The following is a 13,944-nucleotide window of genomic DNA, read 5'->3' on the forward strand; positions in this document are numbered from 1 at the left end:
TATATTTAGATTTTGGCACAGAATAGTGCTGGTAAAGCTGCTAGTGCTTGGGTATCAGGCAGGACAGGGGCAACAACTCCGCTATTTACTCCAGCACCAACAATTACAGGGTTTAGTCCCTTTTCTTTAAATATTTCATGGGAGGCACCTACAGATGATCAGTCAAGGGGGATAATCATGGAATACAGTGTTTATTACTATATGGAGACAGATCTTTCAGTAACTCCCCATGCCCCGCCTTTCACATGGTCACATGTTGTAACACAGAGTCCAGATAAGATGTACTATATCCTAGGAGGTTTGAGCCCCTACACAGAACATACAATAATGGTTGAAGCTTGTAATTCTGTGGGATGTGTAAACAGTACAGAAAGCACAGGAATGACCAACCAAGACAGTAAGTTGTCCTATTAATGCAAGCAGCTATAATATAATGTCTATACCACTGGTATACAGTATGGAGTTGTACCAGGCTGTACATCCGTACAAACTTTTCACTGATATGACACTGTATTTGTATACCAAGACAAGTTTGAAGGTTGCCATATAGCCTGGACAAGATTGAACATAGGTGTTTGACCTTGACAAGCTTTAAAATTGCCATATGACATATGCTTAAAAATAAGAAAAACAAAAACATCCTATTTTGATGTATATTCAACATGTTCCATGTTGCAGTTTTTATCACAAATTGGGCAAAGATTTTTTGTAAAAATTTATTAAAGAATTCTGTATTAAATTTCTCTTTCATAAACAGTAAGTAAATGTTAAATTTCAAATTTGTTGAAAAGGAAATCGTTAGATTTATAACATTTAGTTTTTAAAACGTATAAATGATATTGTTTCATTATAATTTCTGGCTGCAAAGTAGATTATTTCAGATTTTAATTTTTATGGGGAAATAATTTGTCTCCGGGACAGGCACCAGATTTCCAGGGCAGTCCCTTATGTTATGGCATGTATGATTATAAATTTGCTATATATTTATTTTACAGTACCTGAAGGTATAGAGAAACCGTTGGTAGATGGTTTAAACTCCTCAGCCATGGCGATTGTATGGGCACCACCTGCTTTTCCAAATGGTCCTGAACCTATATATACCATACAGAAAACCATACCAGCCCTGAGTTACCCACCTCAGGTTATTAGTGGAACGAGGTTTCCAGGTGGAGGTTATTACCTGTTCCCTCCAGACACCATCCCTCCTAATGTTGATTTCACGGGTTTGACTTTTATTCATTTTAATGCAATTAAAGGTCAGTTACAAAGAAGAGAGGGAAGAGTTTAGTATTGCACATTATAAAAAACCTTTTACTCTTAGGAATTTTCAGTTTCTTGAACATTTTAAACGACATGTTTTGCATCTCTGTGATCTAAATTCACATACTTATGATAGATTTATATACGTATTACAATTCAGAAGTTCAGAACCTTCATTTAGTGTTAGCTTTTAAATTGTTAAAAGTGGAACAATATATCTATGTCTGCAAAGTATTCTTTCTGAAGTTTTTGTGTATGTACTATTAAATTACTGATATTTTACTTTTAACTCTACATTATAGTTCTATAACTGCAACTCAAATCAGTGTGATGAAAATAGATGCATGTGCATCTGTGACTAAGTGGTTAAGATTGTTGACTTAAACCACTTAACTCTCACCTGAGGTCTCGCTTCATCATTAAAGCTAGAAAGTCACAATATGAACATAGCAATCTCACCTAATCAAAACATAACAAGCAAACAAGCAAACAAATATATAAAGAACATCATTTCAATGCCATGTACATTTAATTTATTGATAACAAAATGTATGCTAGTTTTTGGGTCGCATGAGCTGATGATAATTTCTTGTGTTATTGTCCAGGTATAAAATTTTGGTTCAGAACACGGCAAAAGGAAGGACTGTTGCTTTTTGCAGCCTCAGAGGGCCAACAAAATGAGTTTGTTGCCCTCCAGTTCAAACATGGAAGACCATGGTTCCTCTTTGATCCTCAAGGTGAGTAACTCATTGAACTTATTTTATTTTCTATGTTATAATGGCAAGAGTAACTTCTCTTTGCCATCTTGGGTTAGAGCCTGGCAGATGCTCATGTCATTGCAGTTGGACTTGACTATTTATTAAGCTACTCAATTGCAATATTTTGGTTTTGAAAAACCTTATTTTATTAATAAAGACATCAAAATAATTATAGTATGACAAGCTGAAAGAACAAGTAAGTTATTGTGCCAGCAATGAAAAGTGTTACAGATATATTTCTAAAACTTGTATTTAGGTTATGAAATACAATTTATAGATTAATTTCAGACAGCAATTGATTTGATTGGTCTATTATTATTGACATTTTTAAAGAAAACCAAAACTATTACTCAATCAGAATTTAGATAATATCTTTGCTTGCATAGATATAATATACCATATATACCTGAAGGTTATTTTACATTGAACTTTACAATACAAGGGTTGATTGCAAAACTGAAGTAACTTATATGTAATGAAGAAGGACTTACAACAGTCTTTCAGTCAACCCTCAAATTATACTGATATAAGATTAGATTACACAGCTAGAGAAACCATATTGGTCAAGTTATTACTAGCCAGATGAGTACAAATATGCTTTCTCAACCTGGGTATGATAATGAGTCCTAAAACATTCAAAGTGTGACTAAATAATAAATGCTGATTGAATATGGCAGACAGTTTCGTTTCTCAAGACATTTAATGTAGTTCGCAGATATCAATCTAAATAGCAGTCACAAACTTTTTTGTTGTAAATGGCTTTCATCTTGCATGGAGAAGGTTATGCACACTCATCTGTCCGATATAAGATATATTGGATGACGCAGTGTCCAATATTTAGAGAATATTTTTTCGTTTGAGTGAAATATGGAATATATTTTCATGAAACATGATAAAATGCATATGATTTGACGAGCCGGGAGTGAAAATATGTGGCATTTCATCATGTTGAGTGAAAATATATACCCTATTTCACAAAAAAAAAAATGAAAAAAAATAACCTTTTTATTTAATTTCATAATCAAAGAAAAAAGGTTATGAATCCCCTTGCTTGCTTGCTACGTGGTCTTGTTTTGACTGCTTTTGCATGCGCTGTTTGGCGCTACATTGTGACGTCATGTTAATTACTCTTTAAGCATCTGTACAGCGTTAATGACTGGATTAAAGATATTGGTGTTCGTATTTATTTACTTAGTTACACCATTTTCTATCGTTGTAGATAGTTTTAAAACGACATTCAACAAAAAGTTGTTTTTTATTTATCAGATTTTTTAAACACAATGGCGAAAGTCCCTTAAAATAAATATGAGTTTTGACTCTGCCCACTTTCATATATATATTTCATATTTATTTTTAACAAATATGAAATATATTTGACTGATATAGCACCATATTTCATGGGTGAAATTAAATAAAGGAAATATGTATATTTATCGTCACATAATGCAATTTATTTTTAGGTAAATAGTAGGTAAATAAAACTGTATGATATTATTATTGTTACTGTACAGTATAATTATGTTATGTGATTAGGATCATGTGAAATGCAAGTTTACTTGGCCCCAGACCCTAATAATGATAGGGCGTACCTGGTCAACGATGGGGAGTGGCATTACCTTACAGCGACTATAATAAACCTGAACGCCACAATGACTGTTGATCATCACACAGGTAGAGGCATGCATGGTGCTGCCATCTGGTGCTTGGTTTTATAGATGTTATTTTATAGAACATATATGAGCCGTGTCATGACAAAACCAACATAGTGGGTTTGCAACCAGCATGGATCCAGACCAGCCTGCGCATCCACGCAGTCTGATCAGGATCCATGCTGTTCGCTATCAGTATCTCTACTTGTAATAGGGTTGGTAAGCAAACAGCATGGATCCTGATCAGACTGCGCAGGCTGGTCTGGATCCATGCTAGTCGCAAACGCACTATGATGGTTTTGTTGTGACACGGTTCATATGTTTTTTCCTAGAAGTGGGACAATCATAATTTTGTTGTATATTTTTTATTATACACCCAATTGCAAAAAATGGGTCATCTTATGGGATTACCTGATTGCCCCTAGCAATGGTCATCCAGATGATGTCTGGAGCATAATTTATCTTCTGCATGCATGAATTGGTTTAAGAATCACTTAACACAAATATTGGTTATTATGAGATGAAGTGTCAAGCTCATGAAGCAAGTCTAGGTTAAAGTTCAAGGTTTCATTGAGGGATCAGAAAAAAACAACTTGTCCATAGCAAAACTTCTACATATATAAATATAACTTGGCACAAATGCTGACCATTGTTAGCCAGATTGTCTAGCATAAAATTCAGGCCCTGGGGTCAAGGTTAATATCACAGATGAAGGTCTAAGGTCAGATATAGTATGATAATGTGAATATTGATCATTTTGTCATCATGAATGACTAGAGGGATTTTAATGTACGTGCCCAACTATCATAAGACTGGGCATTTGTGATGGTTGTGTTATGTGGCAGTGGCTCCTCTGTTACATCATATGTTGCTTCTGTGCAAGATCAAGTGGCAGAGATTAATATTATTCTTGCTCTTAGCCAATTTTGATTTTTTTTTCTTTGGTTATGGAAATAAATTATACAGTGTATGTTTGAACATTTTTGGTTTTTATGATATTTATTGGTGTTATTTTTGTTAGAGGTGCAACTTGACAATTCTAAATGTGCTTACAAATCTATATTTGTGCTAGGTTGTGTATGCCAACTTTTATTACTTCCTTTACATTATGAATTATTTCTAGATGTGCTTAAGCATAAGGGAATCTGCTTGGGAAATCACATTGTCACCTTGGTGTAGTAATGGGTTAACTTATTGTATAATTTAATAGGAGTTAACCTGTTATTGCACTTTGATTTTAATGTTGGTGTGGTCAAATATTTACATAGTTTCTTTTGCATGATTTTATTTTTATCCTGCTACGCTTGACAACAGGGTGTGCCTCATTCGTGACAACAAACAATGACGAGGGCTTGTTATACAGTGATAACATCTGGCATCAACTTGTAGCATGGAGAGACGAGAATGTAGCATATATAGCCATCGATGAAACCTGGACAGGTCTGATAACTTGCTTACTTTTAGACATGGATTTAAGGTAGTCTTACTGTAATGCTTTCCCGCCAAAAGATTCTAACATCCGCCAATATTGTAGCAAATCGGTTATTTCCGGTAGATGTTTTTTTGTTTTTTTTTTCAAAATTTTAAGTATTTGATTATTTATAATAAATCTTCATTTAAATTGCTATTTATTAAATTCTGATTATAATTAGTTAAATTATTGAATACCGAAGATTGTGAAAAATAACATTCCGGAAATGACCGATTGATTACGATATTGGCCGATGTTAGAAATTTTTTGGTGGGAAAGTATTAGAGTAAGTCTACCTTAATAAAATATTTATATCATTATTAATTTATCAAAGCAGAAGCAGAGGCACAAATAATCAATTATATTATTTCTACAATAAGAGTAAAGTTTATATTGAAAGATTATAAAAACAAATGTCAGTATTTGAAAGTTTATTAAAACTATCATGATCTTTCTTTATTTTGATTGTAAAGCTTTCTAAATATATTTCATTAAAATGGGAGCATCTTTGGCTAAATGGTTAAAGTCATTGACTTCAAACTGCTTGCCTCCCGCTGCTGTAGGTTTGAGCCACGCAAGTGTATTCAGACTTTACATGTAAGAAAGCTATCCAGGCTGGCTTAAGAAACAGTTGTAGTTCATAACACAGGAGCCCGTTTGTGCCTGAAATGATGTACAGAGTGTCACCATATGATTATATGAGCCGCGCCATGACAAAACCAACATAATGGGTTTGCGACCAGCATGGATCCAGACCAGCCTGCGCATCAGCGCAGTCTGATCAGGATCCATGCTGTTCGCTATCAGTTTCTCTACATGTTATACAGTTTGTAAGCGAACAGCATGGATCCTGATCAGACTGTGCGGACGCGCAGGCTGGTCTGGATCCATGCTGGTCGCAAACCCATTGTGTTGATTTTGTCATGGCACAGCTCATATTGGTGCGATGTAAAACCCAACAACAACAAAAAATTTATTAAATCATAAATGTCAATTTTTAATGTTTAACTTGTTTGATTCGAAGAAAAAGCCAAGCTATTATGATTCCTCCATCATTGACACTGTCATGATTTTGATATCATCTGAATTAATTTACTTTTTGAATACTTGCTTATCATGACAAGCTGCAGTTGTAATTCAAGGGGCATTATTCTGAATTCTTTATTTTTTTGGAGTTATGCCCCTTTTTATTTAAGAATTTTTTGTTAAAATTGTTTATTAAGCAGAACGATTTCAAAACAATGAGATATCAACATGAAACATGGAATACTTGAACATCATGAGAAGGCAAAGTTGTAATACAAGGGCCATTATACTGAAAGCAATATTTTTAAGAGTAAAGCCCCTTTAAACTGAGAATATTTACAAAAATTGGTTATTAATTGTTGTTACCTTTAACAGACACCACTTGGATGCTCTTGTTTTAAAGAGGATATTAATTTGGTTTCTGATTATTTTTAAACAAAAGAAATTTTCAAGATTATATATTGAAAAATATTATATAATGTTCATAAATTAATGCTGAAAAAGGTAATTATCAAATACAAAATAATGTACCTATAATGGGTTTATCATTCTAAATCATTCTGTGTCTAATATATTGACACGTTACCACAAACATTTGTCACATGTTTTAATTTTTTTCATTTTGTAGGAATTTCTTTGCAGGTGGTTTCAGCAATATATTTTCTTCGTCTTTGTTCTATTTATCTGCATGACTTCATTGTGCAATTAAACATTTTGCTATGATTTGATGTGCTTTAAAAATCTTCCTCTTAATATTTTAAGAATTCAGATAATTTTTTACAGCTTTTTTATGAATTATAAATGTTTTAGTTTTTGAAGCAGAAATGAATAAGTTACATGAGGACAACTTTTATATTAATTTTAATTTTTGCAAAGTGGAAAAATTTATTATGTTTATAACCACTTACCATCTAAGCAGAAAACTGTTTTCTGTAAAAAAAATACATGAAAAACTAGAGATGTCTGCATTATTATAATGCAATTGCAAACTGCATGTTTTAAAATGTATGTAAAGTTGGATTTTAATATTTATGATAGATTACAGACAAAAATTCAGCCTGTACATTGTATCCTATTTCAAGCTCAGAAAAATCGTTATAGTTTCATTTTCAAACTTTTTGCAACAAAACTTTAATATTATAATTGTGTTAACTTTCTTTTATAATTCAAAAAATAAAGATTATAATTTTACAAGCACGCATATTTTTTTTTGTTGCCTGCAAGGTTTTGATAAATGTATGAAAAAATTACTTGTATATAATGTTAAAGGTTCTCGGACAAGCAGATGTGCCAAAGGCACAATCATAGGTCCAAATACTGGAGTGTACATTGGAGGGCTGCCTGCAGATTTTGAAATACGACGGACAAACAGAGATCAAAGACTCAAGGTGAGTGTAAAATATTCTACAATTTCTACAATGATTTATTAATGTATCTTGACATTTGTTATAGGTGATAAAACCAGTTCGTGTAATGATCGTACCATAATTGGTCCTAATACGGGGGTCTATTTCGGGGGCTTGCCTAGCGAATTTGAGATCCGCAGAAATAATCAACTTGGTAATAAGGACCCTAGGCTCAGGGTAACATAAATGTTATTTTATATATCTATCATAAATGTATTGTTATTATAAAGCTAGTCACATGTTTCGGCTTGAAATATATCAAATTTTTAACTTTCTGCTTTTCATGTTATGATGTTATGTTACATGGAAATATAATGTTAAGTTCAATGTCTGTAAGTTCTGTGTTGGTATTTACTTGGCTGGTTTCCAGCTTAATATGATTAAGTTATAGGTAGTGTCAGGGGCAGGTAATCTGGACTATGTGTTTCCTTCTTTTGTATATTTAAGAATTCATCATCATTTCTTCAGAACTAAAAAAAACTGAACCAACATCTTTGAAATGATATTAAATTTTGTGTTTGGTATTAATTTTTGGACCCAAACATTATAAATGTTTGGGATATCAAGATAAAAAAAATCATCATCCAACAGTAAGGAGCCCAGCTTTGTTTTATCCTGCTGTCAAAGGTTATTTATTTTTAATTCCAGAAGGTTAAGTAACAAGTCATGAATGCTTGTTGTGACTAATGCCAGTAGAGCCACACTGGACAAAAATATCATAATTCATTTGTTTTAACCCTGAAATTGTATAATGGGCTTAACCAGCTTTGAATTTGAATTTGAACTTTGAGGGATTTTGATATGAAGCTACCAACATTTTAGAGTTTGGTCATTTTGAACAAATTTAATGTAGAGTATAGTCTAGTTCTACTGGTGGCAAAGTCTTAAAACTTTTTGTTCCAGCACTGTAAAGGTTAAGTTACAGTAGAACTTTATGATGTGTGAAATTTATCTCAGAATTTTTAATAGTTTGAAGTACTGTTTGTTTATTTTGTCTGTTTTTATGACAATAATAAACTGCTTTATATGTGCTTTGTATGTTATAGATACATATTATATACCAGTTCATATCTTACCATATATATCGTCTATACTGCATGAACAAAATTGAGCCGCGCCATGACAAAACCACATAGAGGGTTTGCGACCAGCATGGATCCAGACCAGCCTGTGCATCTGTGCAGTCTGATCAGGATCCATGCTGTTCGCTATCAGTTTCTCTACTTGTAAAAGGGTTGGTAAGCGAACAGCATGGATCCTGATCAGACTGTGCAGATGCGCAGGCTGGTCTGGATCCATGCTGGTCGCACACCCATTGTGTTGGTTTTGTTGTGACGCGGCTCATATAATAACACGTTACAACAATGAATATAATAAAAGGATGAATTGTATCTTATTTTGGAACTTGCATGTAGCTTATTATGCAGAATCTGATTGACCATTCCATATATTGTGCAGCAATAGATAACTAGAAAAAACAACATCTTGATAACCTTAAAATCAAAATTCCCCTAGATAACCTTAGTTATTACCGTATTTGATTTATGTTTAATGTTTATTATTGTACCTTTGGAGCATGATTTTTAATTAAACTTTTATATGTCAAAATATTAATTGGCAATATTGACCTGAGTCATCTGCAAACCCACTGACCTTTTGTAGGTAATCATCAGATTCCAAAGTAAATCATGCAGATTTTAAAGTATGTCATAACGGTATACATGGTTTATGTATCAATTAAAGTTACCGACACACTACTTGCCTGTCTAGCCTCAATGATACACATCTATATATCAAAGTTATGATTTTTAAAGAAAAGACACAAGAAATTGAAGAAATGATTCATGCACTGATGCTGCATAATTTAAAAAAGATAATTAAAGAAATCTTTAAAAAAAAATTGTTGCAACTTCGTGATTGTTATGCTATCATACTTACATTTAGGATGTGAGTATAAAATGAAGTATTGAGAACTTTCATCATTAAAAATTGTTTGGTAAATTGTAATAAATTACAGAAACTGTTAACAAAAAAGCTTCTGAAAATTAATGAGTCTCAGGTCAATACTGCCAAACAATATATACCTGCAAAATGTGTACACAGTAAGTATTGTTTTACACAGTTCAATTTGTAAATGCTCAAATATTTCTATATCAGCTTCTGTTAAGTGTTGTCATTTACTCAGTTTTGAAAAAAAATCAAATTTATTAAAGAAAATTTTCTAAAAAAAAATAAATGATTTGATTAGGTAAACATGGATAATGAACTGATTTTGTAAAGTTTATCAAAGATGAAGTCAGTTGAGATTAGATTTTCAAATTTTGACTTGAAATAAAATAATGATATTGTAACAAAAGCTAAGGAACCAATTATACTGTTTATTTCCAAAATTATTATGACTTATTATTGTTTAATTGCATTGTAAATAAAAATGTATGCATATTACAGTGAAATTTGAGAAAACCGGACGCTGAGAAAATCGGAACTCGAAATACCGGACGAATAATTCAGTCCCAAATTTTCCCTTCTTTAAACTATTGTATTAAACATTGAAAATACCGGAATCTGTAAAAACCGAATATCGGACGGTTGAAAGGGGACTACAGAGTCAATTATATAGACAATTACCCTGACAATACCGGACGCCGAATGTGTGAATAACCTTGTGTACTTATCAATTGGCTAATACATTAATTGAGCGGCAACGGAACAATGATTGTCTGATTTGTTTCTTATGTCTCTTTTCACAGTTTGATTTATTGTAAGGTATAGATGTTACCGTTTTATATAAATGCCAAAATGCACGAGGAATTGAACAGTTAAAATCAGTATGAATAAAAAATAGAGTATTTTCCTACTGTGTGTTGCTTTTTGTATATTAATTTCCTAAAATGACAACGCAACGGAAACGATATTTTTTGGCGCTAAGTTCTATTCCATGGCCGAAAAGAATTGGACGAGAGCTGTCTACAAGTGACAAAGTTAAATTAATTAAAGACAGTGAAACTTTGCCGAGACCTACTTTAAAAATCTGACCAATATGTTATTATTATAAACAAATAAAGTAAACTATGTTTGTTAAATCATTACCCAAATGTAAACATATGCGGATGTACTCGGACTTGATCGTTATGAGGTAACTTCTGTTAATTTAAATCCAAACTTTAATTGTATTTATATGCAATAATTGGACTAAAACAATTAAAATATATTTTCTTGTACTTTTATCATTCCTTTGTAAGTCATTGCTCGGTTATAATACAAGATCCTGAACAGCTGAAGGGGACATTGAGAATACCGGACCGCTGAGAAAACCGGACAAAACCCTCAGTCCGAAAGCCGTCCGGTTTTCTCAACTTTCACTGTATTTTTACTCTCCTCCAAGACAGTTCAAGTGTAAAACAGGGGCTCTAATTTACATGATGAAGACCAGTAAGACCATGATTCTCTTCAAAAGCAGCCTCTTTGTGTTTTTGTTATGATTGATCAATCACATAAATAGTTTGGATGCTTAAGTTATTGCCCATTCAATAGCATGAATGCCAAACTGATTTCAATAAATTATAACTTTGCTTCATAAATCATCATAATTCCAAAAGCCTTAATGGTGTTTTTCCATTGTAGCTTCTCATGACACATTGTCAGTACTAAATCTTTTTCTGCCAAACTTTCTTGATATTGTTTCCCTTTCTTTATGCAAAGACCTCTCTCTATAATTAATTTCTTTCAAGTCTATTCCATTTAAATAGTTTTGATATGAAAGCCATTGAGTTTTTGCATGCCATTTTTGCTTTTGAATCTTTATGCCAAAACTTTTCTCCAATTAACAATTTCATGACAAATATGTTCCAATAGCCAAAGTATGTAAATTCATGGCACAATTGTCTTCGCTTAAAACATACTTGATGCCAAAGTCTTCCCAGCTTACATTATAATGGCACTTCTACTTTTTTATACTGAAGCCTTTCCCAATATGTAAATTCATGGCAGTGCTATTCCTTAAAAAAATTGATAGGAAAGCCTTTCCCAAGATATAATTTCATTCCTTATGCTAAAGCCTTTCCCTAAAATAAAATTTCACGTCAAACTTAAATCCTGTTAAAAATTATTCTTTTTTGATAAATGTTTTCATGCGGATATTCTTAGTGCTAAGGCCTTTCCCTTTTAAATCTATTGCTGATGTCCTGTTTTATCCAATTCTATTTTACATTTAAACATCATTCTTATAAAGTTGTTTACAGTAAGTAGATAATTTTGACACAACAAAAAAAAAATGGTTTTATAGGATGATAGTGCAAGATTACATGATTTTAGATTCTCCATTCCAGAAGTACACACATAGCCAGATGTTCTTTAGCATGAATACCACAAGTTTTACCACTGGACCATGTGCTGATTTTTTTTTCTTCTAAGAAGTGTGGATATTTTCTTTGTTAACCTTTGTCCCTTGTCTTATCAAAGCAAAACCTTTCACAATTTGATATAAATCTTTCAATATTGCTTCTGAACCATGCTTTCCCAATATTTTCTCATATTTTATAAATGCATTTGTAGCTTGAGTATTGTGTCTATTTCCAGGAAGTGTTTTTTATGCCCCCAGGCATATAGTAATTGAACCGTGCGTCCGTCTGTCCGTCCATCCAAGCAAACATTTTGGGTTTAGGGGCTATATAACAGTAAAGAGAACAAAAGAGAACAATAGGTTCATTCCATGATCAAAGGGTTAATGGGCTAGTAGCCCTTAAGAAAACAAAGAAAATAACAAAGAAATTAGCCCCTAAACCCAAAATGTTGGAACGTCCGTCTGTCCGTACGAGGTTAACCTAGAACGGCAAGTTGGATTTTTCTTAAGTTCTACCTGTACCAATGGCTTCATAATTTACACACTTACTAATCCATACAAAGTCTATGATCTGGGCAAGTTACATAACTATGGCTTCCATTTGCACCAAGTTATGGCCCTTTTCAGCACTTAGAAAATGAAAAATGGTTAACCTAAACCGGCAAGTTGGAAATATCTTATGTTCTATCTGAACTAATGGCTTAATAATTTTCACACTTACTTATCAATACAATGTACATGATATTGCCAAGTTATATAAATGTGCCATCCATTTTCCCAGTAATTTCCCTTTTTATCACTTTGAAAATAGGGCCTTGTATGGTTAACCTATTCCGCCAAGTTGGATTTATCAAAAAATTGCACCTAATTACTTAATTTATTTAATGATATCTTTCATATTTGGTAGGTGGATACCTTTAACGGTCCTCTAATTTTTTTGTGGTGTTATGCGTCTCTAGGTCAAGGTCAAGGTCGCTTATGTAAAAAAATAAATCTAAACATTTCTGCTCATACTGCCTTTATTTTTAAGTTAATGTCTTTCATGTTTATAATAGTCATACCAAGGGAGGTCCTCTTCCTTTTCCTTTAATAAGGGGTCATTTGGGTCAAGGTCACCAATGTCAAAAATAGATTTTTTACACTTTTACAGGTGTATACAGTATTAACCTTATTCTATCGACAGATGTCTTGTATATTTTGTAGGAACATAAAATTGAGGTACATGTATTCTCATTTTGATGGAGGTAGGGGTCAGCTGGGTCAAGGTCACCAGTGCTAAAAATAGATTTTCACACTTTTGCTCATACAGCCTTTATTTATTGACATATTTGTATTATAATTGGTAGGAAGATAACTTACATGGTATTCTTCCTTTGGATGGAGTTAGGGGTCAGTTGGGTCAAGGTCAACAGTGCTAAAAATAGATTTTTACACTTTTGCCCATACAGCCTTTATATATTGACAGATTTATTTCATATTTGGTAGGAAAATAAGTTGCATGATATCCTTCCTTTGGATGGAGTTAGGGGTCAGTTGGGTCAAGGTCACCAGTGCTAAAAATAGATTTTTTACACTTTTGCCCATACAGCCTTTATTTTAAATATTGTTACTGACAAGAATCTGAGCCGGTGGCATTTGTGTTTAACAAACACGTTCTTGTTTTAATATATGACAAAAAAGAATATATTTAGACCAAGAGTCACGTACATAACTTCATAACAAGTCTAGGATTGCATATTTAGCCCTTGCCAAGCTGAATATTTTAAATGCACTTGTCCGTCTTTGGGTCTCGTCAAAACCTTTTAGAATTTCAGGGAATATGTCAAAATATTTAATGACCAAATATCTGTGACTTATTGCATGGTTAGATTCCAATGCTGCCAGGCTAAAGGTAAAGTATAAATTTGGCAAAGGATTGCTTGTTTTGAAGTGAATATATTATTTTATTTCATGCTTTCCAGTGTTTTATTGTAATATATCAGATGATTATATTCTGATAAACCACTAGTGAAATTTATAAAATATGATTTTC

The 13,944-nt window shown here is 32.7% G+C and overlaps 1 protein-coding gene across 1 annotated transcript in view; it reads left to right on the top strand.

The window, feature by feature from the left end:
* Positions 1-13,944, top strand: part of LOC132733845 (usherin-like) — an 80,769-nt gene that overhangs the window by 24,674 nt on the left and 42,151 nt on the right. The window contains exons 17-21 of the mRNA XM_060720564.1: positions 10-397; positions 996-1,223; positions 1,866-1,997; positions 4,982-5,107; positions 7,434-7,552. Coding sequence (XP_060576547.1) covers positions 10-397; positions 996-1,223; positions 1,866-1,997; positions 4,982-5,107; positions 7,434-7,552 — 993 coding nt within the window. The remainder of the gene's footprint in view (positions 1-9; positions 398-995; positions 1,224-1,865; positions 1,998-4,981; positions 5,108-7,433; positions 7,553-13,944) is intronic.

Source organism: Ruditapes philippinarum, unplaced genomic scaffold (assembly GCF_026571515.1).
Source record: "Ruditapes philippinarum isolate M1 unplaced genomic scaffold, ASM2657151v2 ctg1319_1_1_1_1, whole genome shotgun sequence".
Lineage (NCBI taxonomy): Eukaryota > Metazoa > Mollusca > Bivalvia > Venerida > Veneridae > Ruditapes > Ruditapes philippinarum.